A 24915-nucleotide genomic window follows, 5' to 3' on the forward strand; every position below is an offset into this window, starting at 1 on the left:
CGCCGCTCTCGCATGAGTCCTTTCACAAAGGTGCGCTCTCTCCTTCAAGTCGTGAAAGGGCTTTGCGTTCGTGCTTATATAATGCGCCACGCGATCACTCCGCGCTCCCCAAAGCCACGCCCGTTGGTGATGTTCCCTCAGCCCTGGTTGGCTGGTGAGGGCTTACCGGCCACGCCTTTGACGGTTGGTTGACAGGCCACACCTTCTTGGCGTTCCGCCCCCTTTCTCGGGCCTAACCCCGTGATTTATGGCGGCTGGGGCGAGGGACAAGGCATCTCCAGAGCAGAGAACGCTGCTAACAAAGGCGCAAAGCAAATTGACAGAGAGATGAGGCACTGACTGTAGGGGCGCGTAATGGCGTCGCTTGGAAAGGGAGGTCGCAAAATGGACGGAATTGGGACCTACTCTTATTTAATTGATGCAACGCAGATTCAACTATTGGAAACACGGCCTTATCTAAAACACATAATAATGAAATAACTGGAATTCTATGGTGTCCTACGTGTTGCTTGTGGCCTATCTAGGGGTGCTACCTTTAACCTTTAATGATGAGAATTTATATACAATAGTTATTTACAAGTGAGGGTTCTAAAACCGCAACAGTATGTTTAATCGTGAAGAAGCTGATGTCAACATTGTGAGTTACGTTTTGCACGTCATTGTGAGAAAATGTCATTACGTAACACATCCAGGTTGTTGCTGATGACGATGACATATTTGCCCTGCTGGTGCATTTTACCTGGAAATGGTTATTTTCAGATGTGGACATCTCCATGAAAGTCAAATGGCATTATCGATATCAATGTGTCTGCAAAAATTTTTTGAGAAGTGCAAAGATCTGGTTGTGATTCAACTAGCTACCCCTTTGGGAAAAGCAAATTATCTGCTCATAAGGTAATGATTAAACATATCTAAATTTCGACTGTATTGGAAACTCAGAAGCAGACAGCAAGTCATCGATGCTGGCCGCCATTCGCTAATTTTGGTCTACGGCTCCACAAGGAGTGACATTACTCTTGGTGAACTTCAGCACCAAATATTTAGCCAGAAAAGGACAGCCAAAAAATTAAGATGTTGCCACCAACCGAAACAGCTGCAGCACAACATATCCTACGCGCTCATTTCCAATGCCGTTTGTGGAAATCCGCTGAGGAGCAAGATCCGCCTGACCTTGATATAACAGAATATCGATGGCGAATTGTTGGTGCCACACCTCAACCGATTGTGGGCGTATCAGAAATGGCACAGATGGAACTTCTCAAAGTTGTTGCATGTGGATGTGCTTCTGACGAGGCTTGAGCTCGAAATTATTGCAGCTGTAATATAAGCGGGGCGGGGGGGGGGGGGGGGGTGTCGGGTACATTATACTGCAAGTGCGTGGCACGTGGCACATGCTTAACCCCAAAACGAGACATGATGATAACAGTGGTGTTGGTGAAACAGAACTGGTGTGATCTGAAGATTCAAGTGGACTTATTGAATATAAAAAACATTCATTGGAATGGTAACTTTTTATAAACATTTGAATTTAATGACTATATAGTTAAATGCAAGAAGTAAATAATTAATTTGCATATTTTCTTTAAAACGAAGCAATCGGACATCCTTGAAACTCAAAATTGTTGTTTCCAATGCATTTTCTATGTTAGAAAACAGATAAAAACATCTTTACCATTCAAATTGGTCCATTATTAACAAAATTGTAGGGAATTTTGGATTTCACGAATGTCGGTGGCCATTTTGCTTTCAAGGGATTGCAACACGAATATTTATTTGTCGTTCGTTAGACGGGGTTTTCTATCCTTGTTTAATGTGCATGTCAAACCTCAGCAGGTTCTAAGGTTGTTATGCGAGCATTCCAACAAAGTAGCACGTAATTGAGATTGTTGTACTGTTCTCTTCCACCCATGCAGCGTGCAGACCCTCATCTGAAAGCCTTCGCCCATCTTTTGGGTTTGGAACGTGATCAGATGGCCCAGTGGCTGTGCCACCGTAAGATTTGCACGACGAGTGAAACGTATGTGAAGCCAATACTCTGCACGGAGGCTCGGAATGCCCGCGACGCACTTGCCAAGCACATGTATGCGTGCCTCTTCAAGTGGATCATTTCGCAAATCAATCGAGCGTTACGTTCTGCTGGGAAAGAACACTCGTCCATTGGCGTTTTGGACATTTATGGGTAGGCCACATCTTAAGCAATGATCCTCCAACCATTTTGTCTTGAAACGCCGCTATCTAAGACTGGTGTTGATGTAAACTTCTCAATCCACCTGAGCATGGCGCGTCATCCTCGGTAACTATCTCCGCCACCGAAAGTCGATGGAGGTTGTGTTTTCACCCCAGTCTGTCTGTTTGGTACTTACAAAATCGAAAATTCGCAAGTATATTGGTTGGTCTGGTCTGTTATTCTGTCTCTTTGTCAGTCAATCTCCTACTGGTCACATATTTTCTCCAATCTTCATGAATCTTAACCATCTTGTACAGGTCGTGATAAGCTGGAAGCCTATTGTTTTTTAGTTAAATAGGTCAAAAGGTCAGTCACAAATCATCAATTTCCATCCGATTCATTTGATATCTTAATATATAAGTTTATAAAACAGAAAACGTGGATGGACGGTGAATCCTCGTCGTGGTGAAGTCTCTGTCAACCCATGAGTATGTCTATTAATTACGTACCATTTGAACATGAGTTGGACCTTAACTACATACTTTAATTACTGACTATTGAAACATACCTTTTGGACATGTAGACCTTTTGAGCTCTTGCACCTTTTAGACTACTGAGAGCCCTTGACTCTTAGACCTGTTAGACCTGTGTACCCACCTTGGACACTTTAGACCCCTTCATACTCAATAGATCCTAATAAACCCCTTAGACCTATAGACCCCTCTGTAACCCTCAGTCCCCTATGACCCCATAGACCATGTTAGACCTTTTGGCTGAGGGTCTTCTGCAAGAACACTTGAAGGTCACCAGTCATAATCAGAAGCCCCCTCCCACCCCCCCCCCCCCCCCCCCACCCTCCCCGCTCCCCATTGGTAAACCACCTCGGTACCAAATATAATTAAATAATATAATTTGCTTTTTCAGGTACTTCTCATCGTTAGTCGTCTTGGAGAATTATTAACAATTACTGGTGTTATGTTACTAAAACTTCAAGAGACTCGGTTTAGCAAAATCAATGTTTTATTCACTTTTGAGAATTTGTTGTATACTTGAGAATTGTTGTATACTAAGCCGAGATCTTTAATGAGTCTTTGTTCCAGTCTTTGTTGAAGCTCGTTTGGTAGGTCTTGGTTGAAGCTCAGTCTGTAGGTCTTTTGAAGCTCGTTCAGTTGCTGACCAGTCTTCAGTTGTTCCCCGTCCACTCTGCTCGTCCACTGCTTCTCCATCACTCTCCCAGTTCTCTGCTTCCTTCCAATGCAACTTTCTCTTGGTTTTAAAGGCCCAGACTCCTTCATCCAAAAGCCTTTATTTGGCTCCTTTGGCCAGCCCTCTATTTTGGGAGACTGAGAGCACCACATTATTTCTGTTCAAGAGGTCAAATGCTCTGACCTGCTGAGGGGGAATTTGCAGCCTGTGTTCCATCTATGGAACATAGGCTAAATATTGATAGACACAGATGGCAGTCCAAGAGCATTACACATTCTGTTTCCTTAAATTAACTCTCTCTCTCTGGACCACCTGTTAGCTCTTTAACAGAAGCTAAATAGTTCAAGAGGATTCACAGTTTTATCAAACTGCACCACAGAGCATTTTTACACCAGATCACATTCGGTAGTTATATTAACAATATGGTCAATATGAATATTTATTCCCCAACAGTCGCATAGTGAAAAGTCTCACGTGGCAAAGAGAAAACCACAGTCCATGACAACAATTTCAGCCCCATTGTAATCAAATGGTCTATTTTTGTGATTTTATTATTTGTAAACCTCAGGAATTTTTCACTATATCAGATTTAAACTTGTACAGCTTATTTGTACGTACATGTCGTGTATGTAGATATAATTAGGTCAAAATTGGTCAAAGGTCAAGGTCAACACCGCCCTAAACATGTAAAACACCCATTTCGCCCCAATTTGAAAATATATCAACCAAATTTGTTACGCACAACATTCCATCATTCCATCACGCACAACAACACTTGATAGGTCAAATTTCCTAAATTATCTGTTTTCATGGCAATTGTTTATTTCCCAAATATCGTGCTATGCACGACATCTTGGGGTTTTTTGGTTTTTTTTAACCTCCGCCACCAAAGGTGGATGGAGGTTATGTTTTCACCTCTCTTTGTCTGTTTGTCTGTCCGTTTGTGAACAAAATATCTTAAGTTCTGGACAGATTCGGACGAAATCTGGCAGAGATGTAGCATATGTGACATGGACGAAATTATTTGATTTTGGTGAAGATCCGGATTCGGATCCGGCTACTATAATTTTTAAAGTGATTCTTCACCATTGGGAGATGCGGTCAACATCTATATATAGCAGGATATCCCAAAAAGTTATGGATGGATTTGGACGAAACTTGGACATGTTGTGTGTGTGATAAGGTAGAATAAATTCAATTTTGGTGAAGATCCGGATCCAGCTAGTATATATTTTTTTAAAGTGATTCTTCACCATTGAGTGATATGGCCAACCAGGTGGAGGTATGCTCTCTACTGAGTGCCGTTCTAGTTTTTGTCTGTGAACAAGATATCTCAAAAAGTTGTGCACGGATTTGGACGATATTTGGCAGAGACATAGCATATGTGACAAGGACAATGTTTAGATTTTGGTGAAGATCCGGTTCCATTCTGCCCGTAGAATTTTTAAAAGTGATTCTTCATCATTGGGAGATGGGGCCAAAAACGATGCGTAGTAGGATATCTCAAAAGGTTATGGACGGATGTGGACGAAACATGGTGGGCAGGTTTTGTGTGTTAAGGAAGAATCGATTAAATTTTGGTGAAGATCTGAATATGAATTCAGATACGAGAATTATTTCGTTTTTAATGTGATTCTTCACCATTGAGAGAAAGGGCTAGAACCAACATATATCAGGATATGTCAAAAAGTTATGGACTGATTTGGACGTAACTTGGTGGGCAGGTTGAGTGTGTTACAAAGAAGAATCGATTAAATTTTGGTGAAGATCCAGATCCGGCTCGTAGAATTTTTAAAGTGATTCTTCACCATTGGGAGATGGGGCCAAAAACGCTATACAGCAGGATGTCTCAAAGTTGTGGACGGATGATTTTGATTAAATGTGATTCTGTATTGTGATTTTCTGGTCTACTCTGGGATACAAAACATAAACTGTTCACCTGGCGGAGGTATGCTCTCTACTGAGTGCCATTCTAGTTTTCACCTGTGATTTTAATAGGAGACTAATCATGGTTGACATTTTAAAATGGTATCTTGGAATGTGGGAAGTTGACTGCACATGTAGTACAATCCCATGAAGAAGAAGGACCCTGCTTTTGCATCTTCAGATGCATATGGCTACCGAAGCAGTTTCTCGGCTATGGGGTACATCCCTGGACGGGTTGCCACTCCGACGCAGGATACCCGAATAGCTCCATTCATCCCAGTAAGCTGGTACTCATTTTGCCGACCTCGGAAGGATGACAGGCTGAGTCAATCCACCTGCTGTTAATTCAACTGCATGAGAGGGGGTTGAACTCGGGATCCTGGGATCTCAAGCCAGCCACCTTAATCATTACGCTTAAAATTCCCATGAACGACGGTGTTTTTTGACATGTGATTTGCAGTTGCCTAATGCCTTTAACATGCCAGTGCATAGATCGTGATGTTCTGACTGTCACTTGCAGCTTTGAAACATTTGAAATGAACAGTTTTGAACAGTTCTGCATCAACTATGCCAATGAAAAACTTCAGCAACAGTTCAATTTGGTAAGTCGAGATTGAAGGAAGTGGTTCATGAGTGTTTTGTGATCAAGATGGAAATTTTCACCTTTGCCCACTTTATTCATTGGTCACGTCCTCCATTTTACCAGTTGCTCAAGAAACGGTTCTCTTAAATGCGTCACATATGATTACATCTTTCCATCGCATCGTATCTGCAGCATGTATTCAAGTTGGAGCAGGAGGAGTACATGAGGGAAGAGATTCCATGGACCCTCATTGACTTCTATGACAATCAGCCCTGCATCGACCTCATTGAGGACAACCTTGGTATCCTTGACCTGCTCGATGAAGAATGCCGGGTGAGTAGGGAAGTTGTCACGAGTCATCAGTGGTTAATTTTTCATACTTGTCAATATTTCCCATATACTAGCTTGTTGTTGTTTGGCAGTCCAAACGTAAGAATTGCAAGTTCGCAATTAAAAGCCGAGCTGAACAACATAACCAAGTTTCTTTCCCCAGAAAGTTGACATGGAGATTTTTTTTTTTTAATGCCTCCGCCCCCGAAGGTGGGCAGAGGCATTATGTTTTCGGGTTGGTGATTGTCACATGAGCAGCATATTGCTTGTCTAAGACGACGTTTGAGACAAATTGTAGCTTTTGAAAGTTTTTTATTTATTTATTATTATTACTTGTGAAAATCGGACATTTTTCAAGTACAAGATATTGGTTGGTCTTGTGCATTATTCTGTCTTTGTATGGCAATCATCTACAGGTCACAATTTTAAACCGATCTTTGCAAAACTTCACCTAACGGTGGAATTGGTCATTAGGAAGAAGCCTATTGATTTTGAGGTCAAAAGGTCAACATAGGCCAAAGGTCAACAACCTTGTCAAATTTCTAAAGTCCTCAATTTTCATCCGAATGACTTGAAATTTGAAGAGGATTTGCATGGCACGTCACTGAATTCAACCACCAATTATTTTTGAGTTGAACGTAGGCAAAAAAGTCGACGTGGGCCAAAAGGTCAACAACCTATTTTAGGGATTTTGCAAGTATTGTGCTAGGCACAGCATATTTCTTTATTTGTTTGCACAGCATTATTATTTATTCGTTTTGATTCGTACTTGCAAACAACCCGTGGTGATTGAACACATTGACCAGAAGAACACTTTTGCTTTCTACCTGATATTAGCCGCTGCAGGCATTATGTATCGACAGCCTCTTGTAAATATGCCTGACTTACTTTCTACAGTACCTGCCAGTAAAGGCACAAAACTTTATTAGTTTTGATGGTCTCCCAAAACAGGAGATTCTGATTGTAAAATAAAATATAAAACCCCACCACACTTGGCGACAGGTTTTATTTACTATTGCTGAACTATTTATTCTTCCCTCTGAGCTATAAATATACTGCCTGCTGCAGATGCCCAAAGGGACCGACCAGAGCTGGGCACTTAAAATGTACGAGCACCACCAGAACCGCAACGAACACTTTGAGAAGCCGCGCATGTCCAACCTTGCCTTTGTTATCGTTCATTTTGCAGATAAGGTGATGCTTTCAGATCCTCGTCATTTGTTTGGGGGTGTGGGGAGGGGCAGTGGGCAATAGTTCTGCGTTGGTAAATTCGTGATAAACAGCTCTGACTCCCAAGTTTTGACCTGTGTATTTATCTACCTTTTAGGTAGAATATCAGTGTGAGAGCTTTTTGGAAAAAAACAAGGACACGGTGTACCAGGAGCCTATCAACATTTTGAAAGCGAGTGAAGTGAGTGTCTTAATTTGTCATTGAAATGAAAATGGCACGATTTTATTTTATTTTGTTTTTTGTATAAATTGCATGTTGAACATATATTGGGAGACGTCGATGTAATTTTTGTTTTTTTGTTTTTTATATAAATCTATCTTCTATATATAAAAAAGAAAGTTTTTGGTTGTTTGTTTGTCTGCACGCGCTAATCTCCTGAACGGTGAAAGATAGGAGAAAACCTCTGAAACAAAAAATGTCGGGACGGGCCCCAGGAAGGTTGTAGGCTAGGTGGCGAGACCGGTCGAGGCCGCTTCGGCCGGGCTGGACCCATTTCGCAATTAAAAGCCGAGCTGAATTATAGTAGTCAATCTTCTACGGCCGTGAGTAAAAGCTGAATTATAGTAGTAAATTCATTCAAAAAGAACCCGGACAATGCCGGGTGCTTTCGGCTAGTTAAATTATAAATACTAGTGTGACTCGGCGCGCTCTCCGTGCCTGACCACACGTCGTTTCAGAGGGTTAGGCATCTTTGACCATTTCTGTGTCTTTTGGGTCTTCATGGTGTTTTGGGTCTTCAGGGCCATTTGGGTCTTCAGAGTCTTTTGGATCCTTTGGGCCTTTAAGGGTATTTTGGGTCTTTTGGGTCTTCATGGATATTTGGGTCTTCGCGGACATTTGGGTCTTCGCGGACATTTGGGTCTTCACGGACATTTAGGTCTTCGGGGTGTTTTGGGTCTTCGGGTGTGTTTTGCGTATTTGGGGTATTTTGGGTCTTCGGGGTGTTTTGGGTCTTCGGGGTGTTTTGGGTCTTCGGGGTGTTTTGGGTCTTCGGGGTGTTTTGGGTATTTGGGGTGTTTTGGGTCTTTGGGGTGTTTTGGGTCTTCGGGGTGTTTTGGGTCTTCGGGGTGTTTTGGGTCTTCGGGGTGTTTTGGGTCTTCGGGGTGTTTTGGGTCTTCGGGGTGTTTTGGGTCTTCGGGGTGTTTTGGGTCTTCGGGGTGTTTTGGGTCTTCGGGGTGTTTTGGGTCTTCGGGGTGTTTTGGGTCTTCGGGGTGTTTTGGGTCTTCGGGGTGTTTTGGGTCTTCGGGGTGTTTTGGGTCTTCGGGGTGTTTTGGGTCTTCGGGGTGTTTTGGGTCTTCGGGGTGTTTTGGGTCTTCGGGGTGTTTTGGGTCTTCGGGGTGTTTTGGGTCTTCGGGGTGTTTTGGGTCTTCGGGGTGTTTTGGGTCTTCGGGGTGTTTTGGGTCTTCGGGGTGTTTTGGGTCTTCGGGGTGTTTTGGGTCTTCGGGGTGTTTTGGGTCTTCGGGGTGTTTTGGGTCTTCGGGGTGTTTTGGGTCTTCGGGGTGTTTTGGGTCTTCGGGGTGTTTTGGGTCTTCGGGGTGTTTTGGGTCTTCGGGGTGTTTTGGGTCTTCGGGGTGTTTTGGGTCTTCGGGGTGTTTTGGGTCTTCGGGGTGTTTTGGGTCTTCGGGGTGTTTTGGGTCTTCGGGGTGTTTTGGGTCTTTGGGGTGTTTTGGGTCTTTGGGGTGTTTTGGGTCTTCAGTGGTCTTAGTGGTCTTCAGTGGTCTTAGTGGTCTTAGTGGTCTTAAGGGTCTTGGGGTAATTAAAGGGTCATCGAAGGTCTGAGGGGTCTCGGCAGTCCAAACGTAATTAATAGGGTTAATTAAGAGTGTTAATTTTATTTGAAGAAGAAAAAGACGTTTGCGTCGCATATAAACAAACATACATAACGACATAACTATACACAAAGAATTAAGTTAAGCACCCCCCCCGTTTTTTTACAACCTCGCACATTACAAGTTTGTTGTCGTCAAAACAGTGTAATATACCCATGATATTGCTATATTTTCTGGAGAAGTGATATTATGGTCACATAAAAACATAACAATCATGCCGTTTTCAATATTTTATTCTGAATAATTTAAGGTGAAATTTTTTGGGAATTTTAGGCATATTTTCACCTCAATTTAAGTATGGAGCTATAGGTCCATCACGGACAGTGTGGATGACGTTTATGTTTTCTAACGTACAGTCATTGTTCTGAGAAGACCTCTAGCGATCTTTGCGTCAATAACGTGTGTAGGACCCACGTGATCGGATCACTGACTCAACCAATCACTTTTTTTCACTTTGTTCACTCAATTTCATCAATGGATAATTGCTAATGTCATACCAATCATTATTTGATCTCACATACCTTAGAATATATGCCAATGTATACATATACACAAAGAATATATATTAGGGGGTGCTTACCTTAATTCGTTGTGTAGGGGTGCTTAACTTAATTCTTTGTGTATACATAACCATATACGTTTGCTCTATTATAATTATATATGTACATGTTTCAGCAGATATTCAAACTTGGAAAAAAGTGTAACAAGTACAGATACATTCAAAGTACACCGCCCCCTTGCCAAATAATTAAGCATCCTACAGCGCAGTGTTGGAGAATGTGTTAAGACTCAGGAGACTCCAATATGACCGAAACAGCTTTATAAAGTAAGGATTTATTATCATTTGGTAAGTCACTTGTTTCAATTCAATAAAGACTACAATAGCTAAACGGATTGTTAATTCAAGTCGTTGGTTCTTCTTCTTCGGCCGGTCCTCTCTCAGCGCTGTTCACAGGGTTCCGTTCCGTTCCGTAGGTCAGAGCTTCTGGTGACAAGTGCTCGTTCGTTCCGTCGGGCAGGGGTTATCGTGGCAAGTGCTCTTTTGGCTCAAAGTCCCTTCTGTTTATATCGGCACACTTCAGTTAATCCTCTGTCCGCTGAAATCGTAATCCCTTCTCCGCTGACGTTACTGGTCGCCTCACTGGCACCAGCTAGCTCCCCTCCTGCTGCGAGTTCCATTTACCAAACAATAGGGGGGTGCTCCAGCCTGGGGCTGTGACCAGGTGTTTCAAGAGATTACCATGTTCGTGCACATTCTTGGCATTCATTTACGAAATCGTCTATCTGCTTCGTTACCAGTCTTAATCAATGAGTTACCAGTGCCAATCAATAAGTTACACTGAGTTACACTTCCACAATTCCCTCATCTTTTTGTTTTTGTTTATATTAACCATTAATCTAAACATCAATATAAGTAAACAATCAATCACTACAAGTAAACATCAATACAAGTATAAGTAAATAATCATATCACTGCAAGTAAACATCATTACAAGTATAAGTAAATAATCAATCACTGCAAGTAAACATCATTACAAGTATAAGTAAATAATCATATCACTGCAAGTAAACATCATTACAAGTATAAGTAAATAATCAATCACTGCAAGTAAACATCATTACAAGTATAAGTAAATAATCATATCACTGCAAGTAAACATCATTACAAGTATAAGTAAATAATCATAACTTTGGTAATCAAATTCCCTTAGGCATACACCGTCATCCTGCAAGAATCACAAAACATTTCGTTGGTCATGGCTCCTTTCATATTGTTCAATCTATTGCATTTGCATCACAAATATCTTTTCAAAACAACACTTCACCATCACCAAGATACAACAATTTCACTTCATTTTCAAGTTTTGTAAAGCATCTGCACCATCTGGCAAAAACGTTTGCCTCCACACAAATGTTGACTTTGTTTGAAAGGAAGGGCTGATCACTTGTGTTTGAATTCAGGTATGAAACATTTTCTTCTGTCTTTATGAACACCTGCACTACTTCGTGTAGGATTTCGCTGTTGTGGTAACGGTGCGGAGTCATAGACTGACCCTGCTCTCCATGTAGCATTCTTGCCACTCTTGCTGTGAACCATAATGATTCCTTGAACAAGGCCTTCGCCCAGTTGTAGTCGACTTGCCTCCTCCCTCATTATGAGTGGGCAGCAAGTGTTGGTGTAATGTTGATTGGCCAGCAAGATGTGGAACAGGGATGCCGGATGCATCCACAATGATGTTGGGACCATGGTGTTCAGGTCATTCATGGTCCTTACCAGGAGCAACCAGCAGAATCGTGTACAGCTGTTGTGACAAGGGCACAGCCGTTTTTTGCAGCTCCATGCTGGTTCCCCCGACATTGGTGAAGTAATAACATATGTCCCCGCATTTCACAGAGGTTGCAGGTAAAATGTCGTTGTCCTGCAACTTCTGATGTGATGAATGTTCGAAGCCTTCGAACAAGAGTAAGTGATCGCCTTTCTTTCATATGTTGCAGTGTGATCCAGGCAAATGGTCACATAAATTTCCTTGGTGAAGGTAAGCATTCATCTCCAAGTTACACGGGAGAATGTCTTCATCATTCTTTGAGAAAGAGGGTGTATGCCACGATTAACTTAATTTTTTAGCCACAAATTTTCTTTCTCGAACTTCTTCCCAATTCCGTTAGCACTCCCTTCAAAATGTGATCTCGTCTTATCCTTATGCTCAGTCACATCTGAATCTGCTTTCCACACACACTGAATCAGATAGGGTACATCTTACCATGAAATCAGCATAATCATGTATATCTTCCGACAGTTTCACATTCAACAATTTGTTGTTTTCCCTTACAACATTCAAAAAGTTATATTCATTTATATGCGTCACACAAATAATATTCAATCAGGTATGTATTTTACTACTAAACTAAGAATAGCATCCACAATTGCTTTCAGGTTAATATAGTTCAAAAATTAGCTTGTGCAGGTATTTTAGCACTACTCTAAGAAAATAAATTGTATATGATTACAATCACAAACAGGAATATCTAATTCCAAACAAAAATTTTCCCAAACCAACAAATTAAGCATAATGTATTATTACCATAATTCCTCTCCACTTTTTCTTTTCCCCTTTTTTTTTCTCTAACAGTGTGTCACTCGTGGTGATATGAGTGAGTTCACTGATATTGTGATTGACACAACTCATAACATTGTCGTTATGCCATTATCTTAATTCTACTGTATTCATTTGCAACATCACTTGATTTAATCTTTTAATCTCAGTATTTATGTCGTCATAAAAGTCTTCCTTTTCTGGTTCCACATTTCTTTCCTCATTTGTCACTTCATGCGTTATCATCGTGTTGTTGGTTACCTTATTCAAACACACCGTCACTAAGGCTTTCAAGCAAGCCACCACTAAAACAATTGCCAATATAACTACTAAACCAACAAACAAGTCTGCTACTCCTTGTATATATTCATACCTATGACATAATTATATGTTGATGACATTCAACGTTATATACCAAACTAACAAGCTTCCTAAAAGGTAAATAAAGAAAATCCCTTAATATGTAACATAAATCAGATTATTTGTCTTACCCTGATCCCCCTATCTCCCGGGGTTGAACTCAATCCCCTGATCATGAGTGTAGTTGTGATACATTTTTCACTCATGTTGTATTAATATCAGCAGGTAATTGTATGTCATGTAGGCAACTAAATGTCACTATCCCAAGTAGGAATATCACATGTTGAAAATGTAATGTTTATCAATGCAAGGGGTGTTAAAATGTAATTCAAATGACTGTAAATCACGACTATCATTTATCTGCCACTGAATGTTCTGCTGGGCTGCTAGGTGCAGCCTCATTTTCTGTGGGATCGTCCACCTTAGCCCCATGTGCTTGCTTGCAATGAGAGGCATGAATCCAACTTTCTATTTTGGGTCCATATTTGTTTCTATTCTTATCAATCTCCTATGGTTTATCATTTCGTTCCAAGATACCGCAACCAAAGGTTTTAACCAAAGCTCTACCAAACTATTTCCAATTTGAACAAAAAATGCCAGTGAAACAATGATTCGAAGAATTAACTTCAAGGGGTCAATAAATTTATTCTATAGCCAGATCTAATTTTCCCATCCAATAGTTTGCCTTGCCACATGTCATATTATAACACTTTAATAAACCTTCGAAAAATGTTTCCCATCTCAACAAATTTCCTTTTTACAAATAGCCATGTGTAACTTACGTATTTAACTACAATTTCCTCTCAATTTGTTTGGCCTAACTGGCTGCAAAAGTGGCTGCCAGCATGCAGTACCGTTTTTTATCTACCAAGGAAGTGTTCGTCCACACAAGACCTCTACCAAAATGTTGTTTGTAAAAACAAATCTGGGATTTCTAATTACATGGATGCACACTCTCAGGACATTTTCAGGCTGCTGTTAACAATCCACTACGATAAATTAATTCCTTTACCCACAATCAAATAATTAGTACAAATTGAGGATATTATCCCTATCACATTCTTTTATAGATTCATTATGTTGGATCTAATTTTTTTTTCAATAATTTTCCACTGCTGTAAGGAAGAACAATAGCTCTCATAAGTCTTAGTAATATCGTACTTAATTTGCCCAGCATCGAATAATTTATTTACTATCCTTTCTCATCTGTTAACCAGTGACTTTGTTTGAACTCCAGAACTGAAAACCCACAATAGTTCAAACCAGCAAAATTTTCTTTACTATTTTCCCATATCATCTATGCCTAAAACACATCCATACATACAGCACAATTTATATGCTGATAAAATTCAAGTTTATATATATAAAAATCCATGAGCAGAGTACTCTGGGAAGTCATTGTAAGACCTCTCCAAAATTTGGCTAATTTTGTACTCCCACATTTTTATGAAGCTCATATCCATAAATAGCTTTGATTCTCATATAAATTCGATCACAATGGAATCCCAAGATTACTCCCAATTTTACTATTAATGAATAGCTGCTCATAACTCAGCAAATCAAATCTTTATTCTCCATCTCCCTTGACAAAAGTGATAATTTTCATAATCAAATTATATTTCTATTTTTTTTATTTTACGAATTCTCTCGATATGCGATCCCATCCCCATGGAACTATCTATTTTTCAGACAAGGCACACTGTCGGTGTCAACAATCTTGTAAGATTGATACACAAAAACAACAAACACAAACATTGATACACAAAACACACACACACGCATGCATTATGCATATTTGTTTGCGTTGGAACCATTATTTACAGATCAGGATGGATGTCAGTTTTATTTCATTTTCATAAAATTTGTCCTTCAATTTTATAAATGCTAATACGCAAATGGACCAAAAAGTTTATTTTTAGAAAACCCCTATGATGTCACATTGAAATTACCCTTTCAGTTCCCACCATAATTTATCCAAATTTGACTACACACCCATTTGCATGTCAGTCGACCACTGACCTATCAATCATGCGGAACACTAGTCCGAAATTCCCACCTGATCATCATGTGACTCTTGTCACTTGGTTTCAAAAATTTGCAAAGCAATTGCTCCAACTTTGTAAATTTAAAATTTTGTGCCCAACATAAAAGATCCAATTTCGGCATTTGATCAATTAATTACTAATTTGCTCACAAGCAAAAGAAAAAATGAATAATTCTTGCTCCGAAAACCTTTTCAGACACAAGAATCATCGACAGTTATTCATGTTTGTCCAGTAATCTAATCTCTTGAGGCCAATCGTCATTTGGGATTTGCCGCAATGAAGGCCTATTCATTGTCTGAGGTATCGGTCAGCACTGGTACCCTTGATCTTAGTTTACCCTATCAACTTGTCTTCCTTTTGGTATACGGACATCCTCTTTTCCAATGTCCCATCCGTCCACACTTGAAACACCGGTTTCTGTCGTTGCCTGGTCTGTGCACCTGTGCACTTGTATTGCTGGGCTGCATCTCTACATCCCTGAGTTGCCACTGCAATCTCTCGTTATCTCCTGAAACACGAAAAAATTCTCTGTACCGTCCTTTTTGGGGAGACAACTGGAAATCAGATGGGACAACTGTCACTTTCATTCCTAATTTCGAGGGCAGTTGTGCATTTGTCTCCTCCACTGTATCCTGTATCCTTTTTATTTTAAGTTCTAAATCCGTTATCCGTTCTTGCTGTTCCCGTTGTCTGGATTCACCATCCCAAAGATGGAATGCAAGCCAGTCTACCGTTAGATTCTGTCTCTTCCTGGCTTTCAATCTTTGTTCCAATCTTTCCAATCGACTTCGCTCAAATGTACCCTCTCTTGGAAACTCCTCATCATGTCCCTTTGTCCACAAATACCAATTCTCGACCTGCCTTATAGCTTCGGCACCATAACGGTCGTACATATGATGTGTACAAGTACCTTTTTGTGGAATCTCTGGTTGTCCTTGTGTATTCTTGCAGGCTCCATTTCCCATTTTGCCTTTTATCAAAGTAGCGTTAGATGTGTTGTAGTTTGTTCCTCTTAGTCCGGCAGATATGTGAAGAATTGTGGTAGAATTGTGCCTTTGATGATACAAGCATGAAACTTGGCACACAGTTAGGGCATACCCTTACAGTGAAATTTGGATGTAGGGGCATTCCAGATTTCTCCTTGGCCCAAAATGGCGGCCATTTTACAAAATGGCGGCTAAGAAGGACATATTTACCTATTATTTCAGACTTGTCATTTGTGCTGCTATTGAAACACAATGTAATGAGCATATTATAAATTGTCATGTACATGCTATGCAATACCTTCATACTGGGTTCAAAATTGGAATCTACGGTGGCCTATAAGGGGCAGAACAAATGGTTTACCATTGCAATAGACAGGACTGGTCTAGCGGTTTAATTATTTAACTTTGCATGACTATCTGATTTCTCCTGGGTGTAATTTTGGTTCAATACCTTTATATGAACAACTTTGATGTAGCTTTATGAACTTTCCTATCATAGACTAGGTGACTATAAGGAACAATGCAAGGCTAGTGAAAAGTTACGAAAGCGAATTACTATATTTATGATAATAATGTATGTATTTCTTTTTCAGATGATAACTCGACTGCACTGCACCTTCGCTCATTGACTGTAGCAGCTACCTAGATTTGGTTCCCAATTTGTATATTGATTGGATGGTGGTGGTGGATAATGCTTAATTGACAATGGCCAACAAAAATTTCAAGCTATTAGACCCCCAAAGCCCTAGTACATCTGGAACAAACATGCCTTATCTGACAGATTGGGAGAAGTGTGTGTTATGTCAGGAGGTCACCGATGAGGCCCTTGCCTGTCCAGCTGATTCCAAGCGAACCACAGGGTCCGGATACCAAACTCTTGCAGATTATCTCCTCACCTTCAGCCAGATGGGCTGCCTGCCAAAATCTCTAGAACTGTCCCGCCTGGACGATGGTGAAGGTATCCAGTCAACCTTCCAGAGCCACAAGGCTAAGTGGCATGATTCATGCAGACTGAAATACAACAAAACTGAACTGCATCGGGCACAAAAAAGAGAAACGTCTAGTGAAGAAACCGCAAGTGTCTCAAGAAAGTACACCCGTCACAGAGTACATGTAGACCACACACAGCCACAGCCTGAAAAGTGTTTCTTTTGTGACAAACCAGCGGGTACTAATTCTCTGCGAAAAGCTTCGACCTCGATAAACATGTCAGGACAGCTGCCCTGAAACTAGGAGATCAGGCACTTCTTGCTAAACTGAGTGCAGGTGACCTTATAGCACAAGATGCACAGTACCACGTGAAGTGTCTGGTGTCACTTTATAACAAAGCAAGGGCCACAAGCACAACACTGAATGAACAAGATGATATCAATCACGGTATAGCACTTGGAGAGCTAGTGTCCTACATCGATGATGCCCGCACAGATGCTCTTGTGACACCAGTGTTCAAGCTGGTAGACCTAGCAAGACTATACACCACCAGGCTGGAACAGCTTGGAACAGTCTTGACCAGGCGTGTCCACTCCACCAAACTCAAAGATCGAATCATGACATATTTTCCAGACCTAGAGGAGCACATGTCCGGTCGAGATATTCTGCTTGCTTTCAACCAGGATGTTGGCTCAGCCCTTCAGAAGGCATGTGATCACGACACTGACAGTGATGGAGTTTGTCTTGCTAGAGCCGCAAATATAGTTCGTAGAGACATGTTGAAAATGAACTCAACATTTAGTGGTTCATTTGAAGCCCACTGCCAAGAACATTCGGTACCTAATTCGCTTGTATCACTAGTTTCTATGATCTTGAATGGTCCTAACATCCAAGAGCAGTCAAGCCACTCGTCGGTATCAACACCTACTCTCACAATCTCACAACTCCTTATGTTCAACAGTTACTCACGCCGCAGAGAGAGTAGCAGTACTACCACGTCCACGAGGCACAGTCACAATCGGGAGACTCCCCTGCCTGTGTACCTGGGCACCCTTATCCACTCAAAGACTCGAAAAAGAGACCTGGTTGATACTATGTTCAACCTGGGTCTCTCGATCTCCTATGACAGGGTGCTTAGCATCTCCACGGACTTGGGGAACAGAATCTGCCGTTTCTTCCAAAATGAGGGTACAGTTTGCCCCCCTGAGCTAAAAAGTGACCTCTTCACAACTGGGGCAGTGGATAACATTGATCATAACCCCAGTTCAACAAGTGCTCACGACTCCTTCCATGGCACTGGCATTTCACTTTTCCAGCACCCAAATAGCGATAGCCGTGGAGTTCAACGGGTAAACCCAGATGACACATCAACAACAGATGCACACCTGCCACAGTCATACACCATCGTACCTCCTGTTGTTCTGGGTAAATGTGACCCACCTGTACCCAAGCTAGCGGGTCCCAACAAAAGCAACTGCCAACTCATCCCTGAAGCAATGCAGATTGAGTACAGGTAACTGATTATTGTGTTTGAACTGTGGATAGTTATATGTGTACCTAAATAACCAAGACTTGTTAACTTGTGTGGACTTGTTTGTTCTTAATTGTGTTCATTATCTTGCATTTTGACAGGTGGCTGGAGCAGATGGAGAAGACAGTGCTATCTGACACACCACTTAAGGGAGACGAGACAGTATCATGGGCTGGATACCATGCCAGCAAGCAGTCTATTCCAGAAGAACCAGAGTGTAGTGTGGCCTTAACTTCATTGCTGCCTCTCTTCTATGACCAGGCAAAATCTGTGGCAATGATTCGTCACTCCATGGATGTCATCAAGAAAGCAATCGATATTCTGAATCCAGGTCAGATCCCTGTAATCACACTTGATCAGCCACTGTACACACTTGCCAAACAGATCCAATGGAGATGGCCAGAAACACACGGAGAAGATCACTTCGTCATGGTCTTTGGTGGACTCCATATTGAGATGGCAGCATGGAAAACCCTCGGTGACCTTCTGGATAGCAGTGGGTGGACAGGCGTTCTGATGCTTGCAGGGGTTGCTACAAGTGGTACTGCTGATTCCTTCCTGAAAGTGACCCATGTGACACGCACACGACGAGCACACCAAGTCACAGCCAGTACTCTCTATCTTCTCCTGAAGGAAGCCTACAGCCAGTACACCAGTGGACTAGATGAGGGACAGGATACGATACCACTAGATGACTGGTGCGGTGAACAAGCCAATGCAAGTCCACAGTTTCAGTTCTGGTTCCTAATTATGCAGCTAGAACTGGCAGTCCTGATCTATGTGAGATCCGTCCGTGAAGGAAACTTCCAACTGTACACTGATGCTCTGACCAAGCTTGTACCATGGTTCTTCGCCTTGGGACATACAAACTATGCCAGGTGGATCCCAGTTCACTTGCGCGACATGGTGACACTTGCAACAAAGCATCCAACTGTATACGCACAGTTTCTGGCAGGAAACTTCACCATGAAGAAGACTACACGTGCATTCTCTGCCATAGCCTTAGACCAGGCACACGAGCAAAATAATGCATTGGTGAAAGGTGATGGAGGGGCTGTAGGTCTTACGGAGAATGCTGCAGCTTTGCGCCGATGGATGGTGTCTGGTCCAGAGATGGCCAAACTGATCTATAAGTTCGAGGCCACAACAGAAAAAAGAATTAGGAAAACTGAACTAAAACACCATGAACAGACAAAGCACACGCAGGTAGCCTTTGCTCGAGATGTGAGAGCACTCACCCGTGTCATAGGAGAGATGGGGAACCCATTCTGTGACGACAGCAAAGATCTCTTGGTGCTAGACAGCAGAGACCTGGCAGACCCAGCAGTCATCAATACCCTTTACCAGATCGAGAAGCTGGGAAAAGAACAGTATGACACATATGTGAACGAGAGGCTTGTACATCAGACAAAGCCTATCACTGACCCAATAAAAAGAAACAATCTCCCTCTCTTCAGCCGACCCCCAGTCAGAGAGAAGTCAAGAACAGAGTTGAAGGTGGTATCTCTGAAGAATGACTGCGTTCTGTTCTCCAGGCTGTTTATTGCATCCCAGACACGGAATGGAGATCTTGATGAATTCTTTGCACATGAAAACCAAGCTTGTCCCCCTGCATTGTCACAAATGGGCAAAATCCGGCTTGGAACCAAGTCTGATCTGGTTGGGTGCTTAGAAGATCTGATCACCTCACGGGAAAATGATGATGTAAGCCCCCCTGTTGAAGTCATGATCCTGGATGGAGCAGCCATCGGGAACATGCTGGCACCTCGTAATGCGAAGACCTTCTCTGAGTATGCATCACTAGTATTCTTGCCATACATCACATCTCAGATACAAAATAAGAGCAGGGTTGATATTATCTGGGATGAATATTTCCCAGACAGTTTGAAAGCCGACACCAGGAAGACGAGGGGTAAAGGCACCAGGAGACGAGTTGAGCCATCTAGTTCCATCCCTCGAAACTGGCAGGCCTTCCTTCGCATAGACGAGAACAAGGTGGAGTTGTTTGACTTTCTAGCAACGAGGATAGCAAACATTGAGACTGACAAGCAAATCGTCACCACAAACCACAAAGAAGTTTTTTGTACACAGCCACGAGATGTTACTGGTCTTTCCCCGTGTAGTCACGAGGAGGCAGATACAAGGATACTACTCCATGTCCAAGATGCAGTCAGACAGGGCTATACCAAGGTGTCAATCCGCACAGTGGACACAGATGTTTTGATCCTTGCAGTGGCAGCAACTGGATATCTTGACATCGATGAACTCTGGGTTGCTTTTGGCACAGGGAAGAATTTCAGGCACTTGGCAGCTCACGAGATGGCTGTGGCACTGGGACCAAACAAGTGCCGAGGGTTGCCATTCTTCCACGCCTTCACTGGGTGTGACACCGTGTCCTGCTTCGGCGGAAGGGGGAAGAAAACAGCATGGGAAACATGGAAAGCCTATGATGAGGTCACCTCAGCTTTCTGCGCACTGGCTGCCACACCAACCATTTCAACTGCAAATGACAACATGGATCCACTGGAGCGTTTTGTTGTTCTGCTCTACGATCGAACAAGCAGCCAGGAACATGTTAACGATGCCCGCAAGCATCTCTTCACCCAGACTGGTAGATCAATAGAGGCTATCCCACCAACGCAAGAAGCCCTCAGACAACACATCAAGAGAGCTGCCTACCAAGCCGGCTTTTGTTGGGGCCAGATGATGATTTGCGCACCTGAGCTCCCATCGCCAAGTGAATGGGGTTGGAAACAGAGTAATAACGGCTGGGGGATATATTGGACAACCCTCACAGAGGCAACTGAGGCATGCCGACAATTGATTAGATGTGGATGCAAGAAGGGTTGCAGGAAACAGTGCAAGTGTGTTAAGGCCGCACTCCATTGCTCAGCTCTGTGTCACTGTGCAGGGGAGTGCACACGATAGTATACAGGAGGAATAACACACCTGTTACATATACACAAACATGTGGAAGACTGTTTTGTAGACTGTTTTATAGTGAAAGTCACTTCCACAGCGTTAATGTGGCATTTTCACTTCATTTCCATTGTGTTTCTGGAGTTTGCTCAAAATAGCTCAAAAAGTAATTATTTTTGTAAAGAATAAGGACCAAATAAATGTTATGTGAGTTTGTTGACATTTAATTATGATCTTACAACCTGTTTACGTGAAAAAAACATCATAGGTGTGCTTGAGCAATAAGTAAATCTAGTTTTATAGACATCGGTACTGTGTATCTTATTATCCGTAAACGGCCATTTTGTCCCTAGGAAAAGATTTGAATGCCCCTATATCCAAAAATCTTCCTAGTAGTATGCTCTATCAGTGTTCAAAATTTCATGCTTGTATCACCAAAAGCACAATTTTTTCACATATCTGCTGGGCTATCTAAAGCTTCTCTCGTACCTCCAGGAAGGATCTCTCCACCTGTTCAAACGGTGATTTCCAGAGAATCTCTCTCACCTGTGGCTTTTGCACAATCCAATCTCACAGATCAGTATTTGCAGATGAGCCAGAGGGTCAGTATGAAATGGGTGAATCCTCAGGTGTCCGCTCTGTTGAAGGGGAAATCATACAATGGTAACCGCACATATATATCTATATATAAACTCACCACCTTGCTCAATTTTCCAAGGTTGTCTTCACATTAATAATATCTCACAAAGATATTAAAGCTTCTTTCTTGAGACCGCATTTTCATCAATCAAACGATCAATATATTCAATTTAATTTATTCAATTCAATTTATCCAGTTAAATTTATTCAATTAAATTCAATCAATTAGATTCAATCAATCAACAATTCAATCAATTATTCAATTTCAATTAATTCATCAATATTCATCAATAAATCAAATTAATCATTTTGGATGACTCCTTGCATAAGCCCTTTCCCCAATGATGTCAGGACAGGTCCATCCATTGACTGAGATCGAATCTCATCGGTCGTCACCTCTGGTTCATACCTCATGTCAATTGATGAATCACCGTCCTGTCCTTGGGTCATATCTGACATATTTCCCCATTTTGCCTGGTCTCCACAAATTTTCTTTGCAACCACTAAAGGCAACTCATCCTTCATTCGTGAGACAGCCAAAATGGATGGCAGATATTAAAGTTCATTGGGAAAAATATCTCATCATTTTTTTTTTTTTAATAGTACCCAAAATCTCTTGGCAATATAAATTTCGTAAAACTCCTGAAATAAGACTGTAAAATTCCTTCAATCATGCTAAATTTTGAAACTCCATCGCTTGTAACACCCAATTTATCCCATAGGGCTTGAAAGTTCTTTCCCAAGTTCATGCAATCATTCTGCATTTGAACCCTATGATATCATTCATAATAATCATCATGATCTTATAGTCATGGTCCTATCACCATCATCTATTTAAAACGAACATTTCCTTTATCACCACAGCTATGTGGTATAATCAACAATAGAATAAGACTGTACATAGCAACAGGCTACCTCATGGCCACTTAGTATACCTATTGACAATAAGTCATAACAATATCGAATAATCATTGAACAATTAAAAATCGCTTCCACTGCTCCAGCCGCAGCATTCGTCATTTTGTCTGCTCATCCGCATGACCAAAACGAAATAAAGGGAGCTCAACCATTACACAGCGCTTTTAATGGCGCATGCCATAGGAACTCAACGCAATTTCGACTCGGCCAGAAAACGAGCAAATTTTGCAGGATGTTAACTGGAATTAGTCGTGAAAATATATCCAAAATACACAAAAATACACACCCACAAAAAATAAACAACAAAACCCAAACAAACCCAAGGTCGACCATATTACACAATTAAATTACACCTTAAATTACTCATTAAATTACTCATTAAATTACTCATTAAATTACTCATTAAATTACTCATTAAATTACTCATTAAATTACACCATTTCAGCATCGTATTGATTGCTGAAATGTTCATGGGTTTAAACACACCTTAAAAGAGGTATGCTTTGTGGTGTTGCCCACCTACCACGTTTAATTAAATTACATCATTTCAGCATCGTATTGATTGCTGAAATGTTCATGGGTTTGAACACACCTTAAAAGAGGTATGCTTTGCGGTGTTGCCCACCTACCACGTTGAATTAAATTACATCATTTCAGCATCGTATTGATTGCTGAAATGTTCATGGGTTTGAACACACCTTAAAAGAGGTATGCTTTGCGGTGTTGCCCACCTACCACGTTGAATTAAATTACATCATTTCAATTAAAAAAAACATCGCTTCTACTGCTCCAGCCGCAGCATTCGTCACTTTGTCTGCTCATCCGCATGACCAAAACGAAATAAAGGGAGCTCAACCATTACACAGCGCTTTTAATGGCGCATGCCATAGGAACTCAACGCAATTTCGACTCGGCCAGAAAACGAGCAAATTTTGCAGGATGTTAACTGGAATTAGTCGTGAAAATATATCCAAAATGCACAAAAATACACACCCACAAAAAATAAACAACATTTATTCCGTTCAACAGAACAAACATTTCCTATATCATGACATGCATGTCTTCAAAATTATATGACCAAGAGTAAAAGTAAAACTAATTAAAAAACTGCAGGCAGTGATGATCCGGGGACCATACCGCTCCATCCTGATTGGACGGGTGCGTGCTAGAGTCGTTAACGACAGTCCAGATCCGATTGTTCAAAATTTCAACTCAATCGATCGAAAAATGAACGCAGGGATGCATTTTAAAGGTGCAGTGGCACTAACTGAGTTGCCACGAATATGGCCACGAAATTGCCAATATGGCCATCACAAAATATTTTCCTTAATCAATTGGCTCATAGCATAACCAATCTGCAAGTATCTCATCCGAAGATGTATCTCTGAGGAATTTTAATTAAATAAGTCATTTATAAATCAACGAGTTAATTTATTAAATGATTAATCAATAAATCAAAATTTTCCTTGACAGCCACATCACTTGGTCAGTGTCATGTCCAAATATCAGCTTCCTTACTCAAAAGGTGCCTGAATTAATGTAATGTAATTACTGTAATAAGATTACTGCAATTACTGTAATGATTACTGTAATTACTGTAATTACCGGAACTGTAATTACTGTAATTACCTCAGGTAATTACTGTAATGTAATTACTGTAATTTAATAAGAAATGTAATTAATTAAATAAGTACTTCATTAATCGCTAATAATTAAATAACTCGTGAATTCTTATCCGATTTACTTAACATTTGAGTGTCCCCAAAACGTTGGAGCAAAACGTTGCAACAACGAAAGTGAAACGTTGTAGCGACGTTGTGGAAACGTCAGCAAAACCCAACATTTGAATGTTCCCAAAACGTTGGAGCAAAACGTTGCAACAACGAAAGTGAAACGTTGTGGCGACGTTGTGGAAACGTTAGCAAAACCCAACATTTGAATGTTCCCAAAACGTTGGAGCAAAACGTTGCAACAACGAAAGTGAAACGTTGTGGCGACGTTGTGGAAACGTTAGCAAAACCCAACATTTGAATGTTCCCAAAACGTTGGAGCAAAACGTTGCAACAACGAAAGTGAAACGTTGTGGCGACGTTGTGGAAACGTTAGCAAAACCCAACATTTGAATGTTCCCAAAACGTTGGAGCAAAACGTTGCAACAACGAAAGTGAAACGTTGTGGCGACGTTGTGGAAACGTTAGCAAAACCCAACATTTGAATGTT

The 24915-nt window shown here is 41.3% G+C and overlaps 1 protein-coding gene across 1 annotated transcript in view; it reads left to right on the top strand.

Annotated features, from left to right (window-relative positions):
• LOC137418487 (unconventional myosin-Va) overlaps positions 1 to 24915 on the top strand; it is a 129321-nt gene that overhangs the window by 55602 nt on the left and 48804 nt on the right. The window contains exons 10-14 of the mRNA XM_068104559.2: positions 1914 to 2179; positions 5820 to 5901; positions 6075 to 6215; positions 7281 to 7406; positions 7540 to 7623. Coding sequence (XP_067960660.2) covers positions 1914 to 2179; positions 5820 to 5901; positions 6075 to 6215; positions 7281 to 7406; positions 7540 to 7623 — 699 coding nt within the window. The remainder of the gene's footprint in view (positions 1 to 1913; positions 2180 to 5819; positions 5902 to 6074; positions 6216 to 7280; positions 7407 to 7539; positions 7624 to 24915) is intronic.

This window comes from Myxine glutinosa, chromosome 2 (assembly GCF_964187855.1).
Source record: "Myxine glutinosa chromosome 2, kmMyxGlut1.1, whole genome shotgun sequence".
NCBI lineage: Eukaryota > Metazoa > Chordata > Myxini > Myxiniformes > Myxinidae > Myxine > Myxine glutinosa.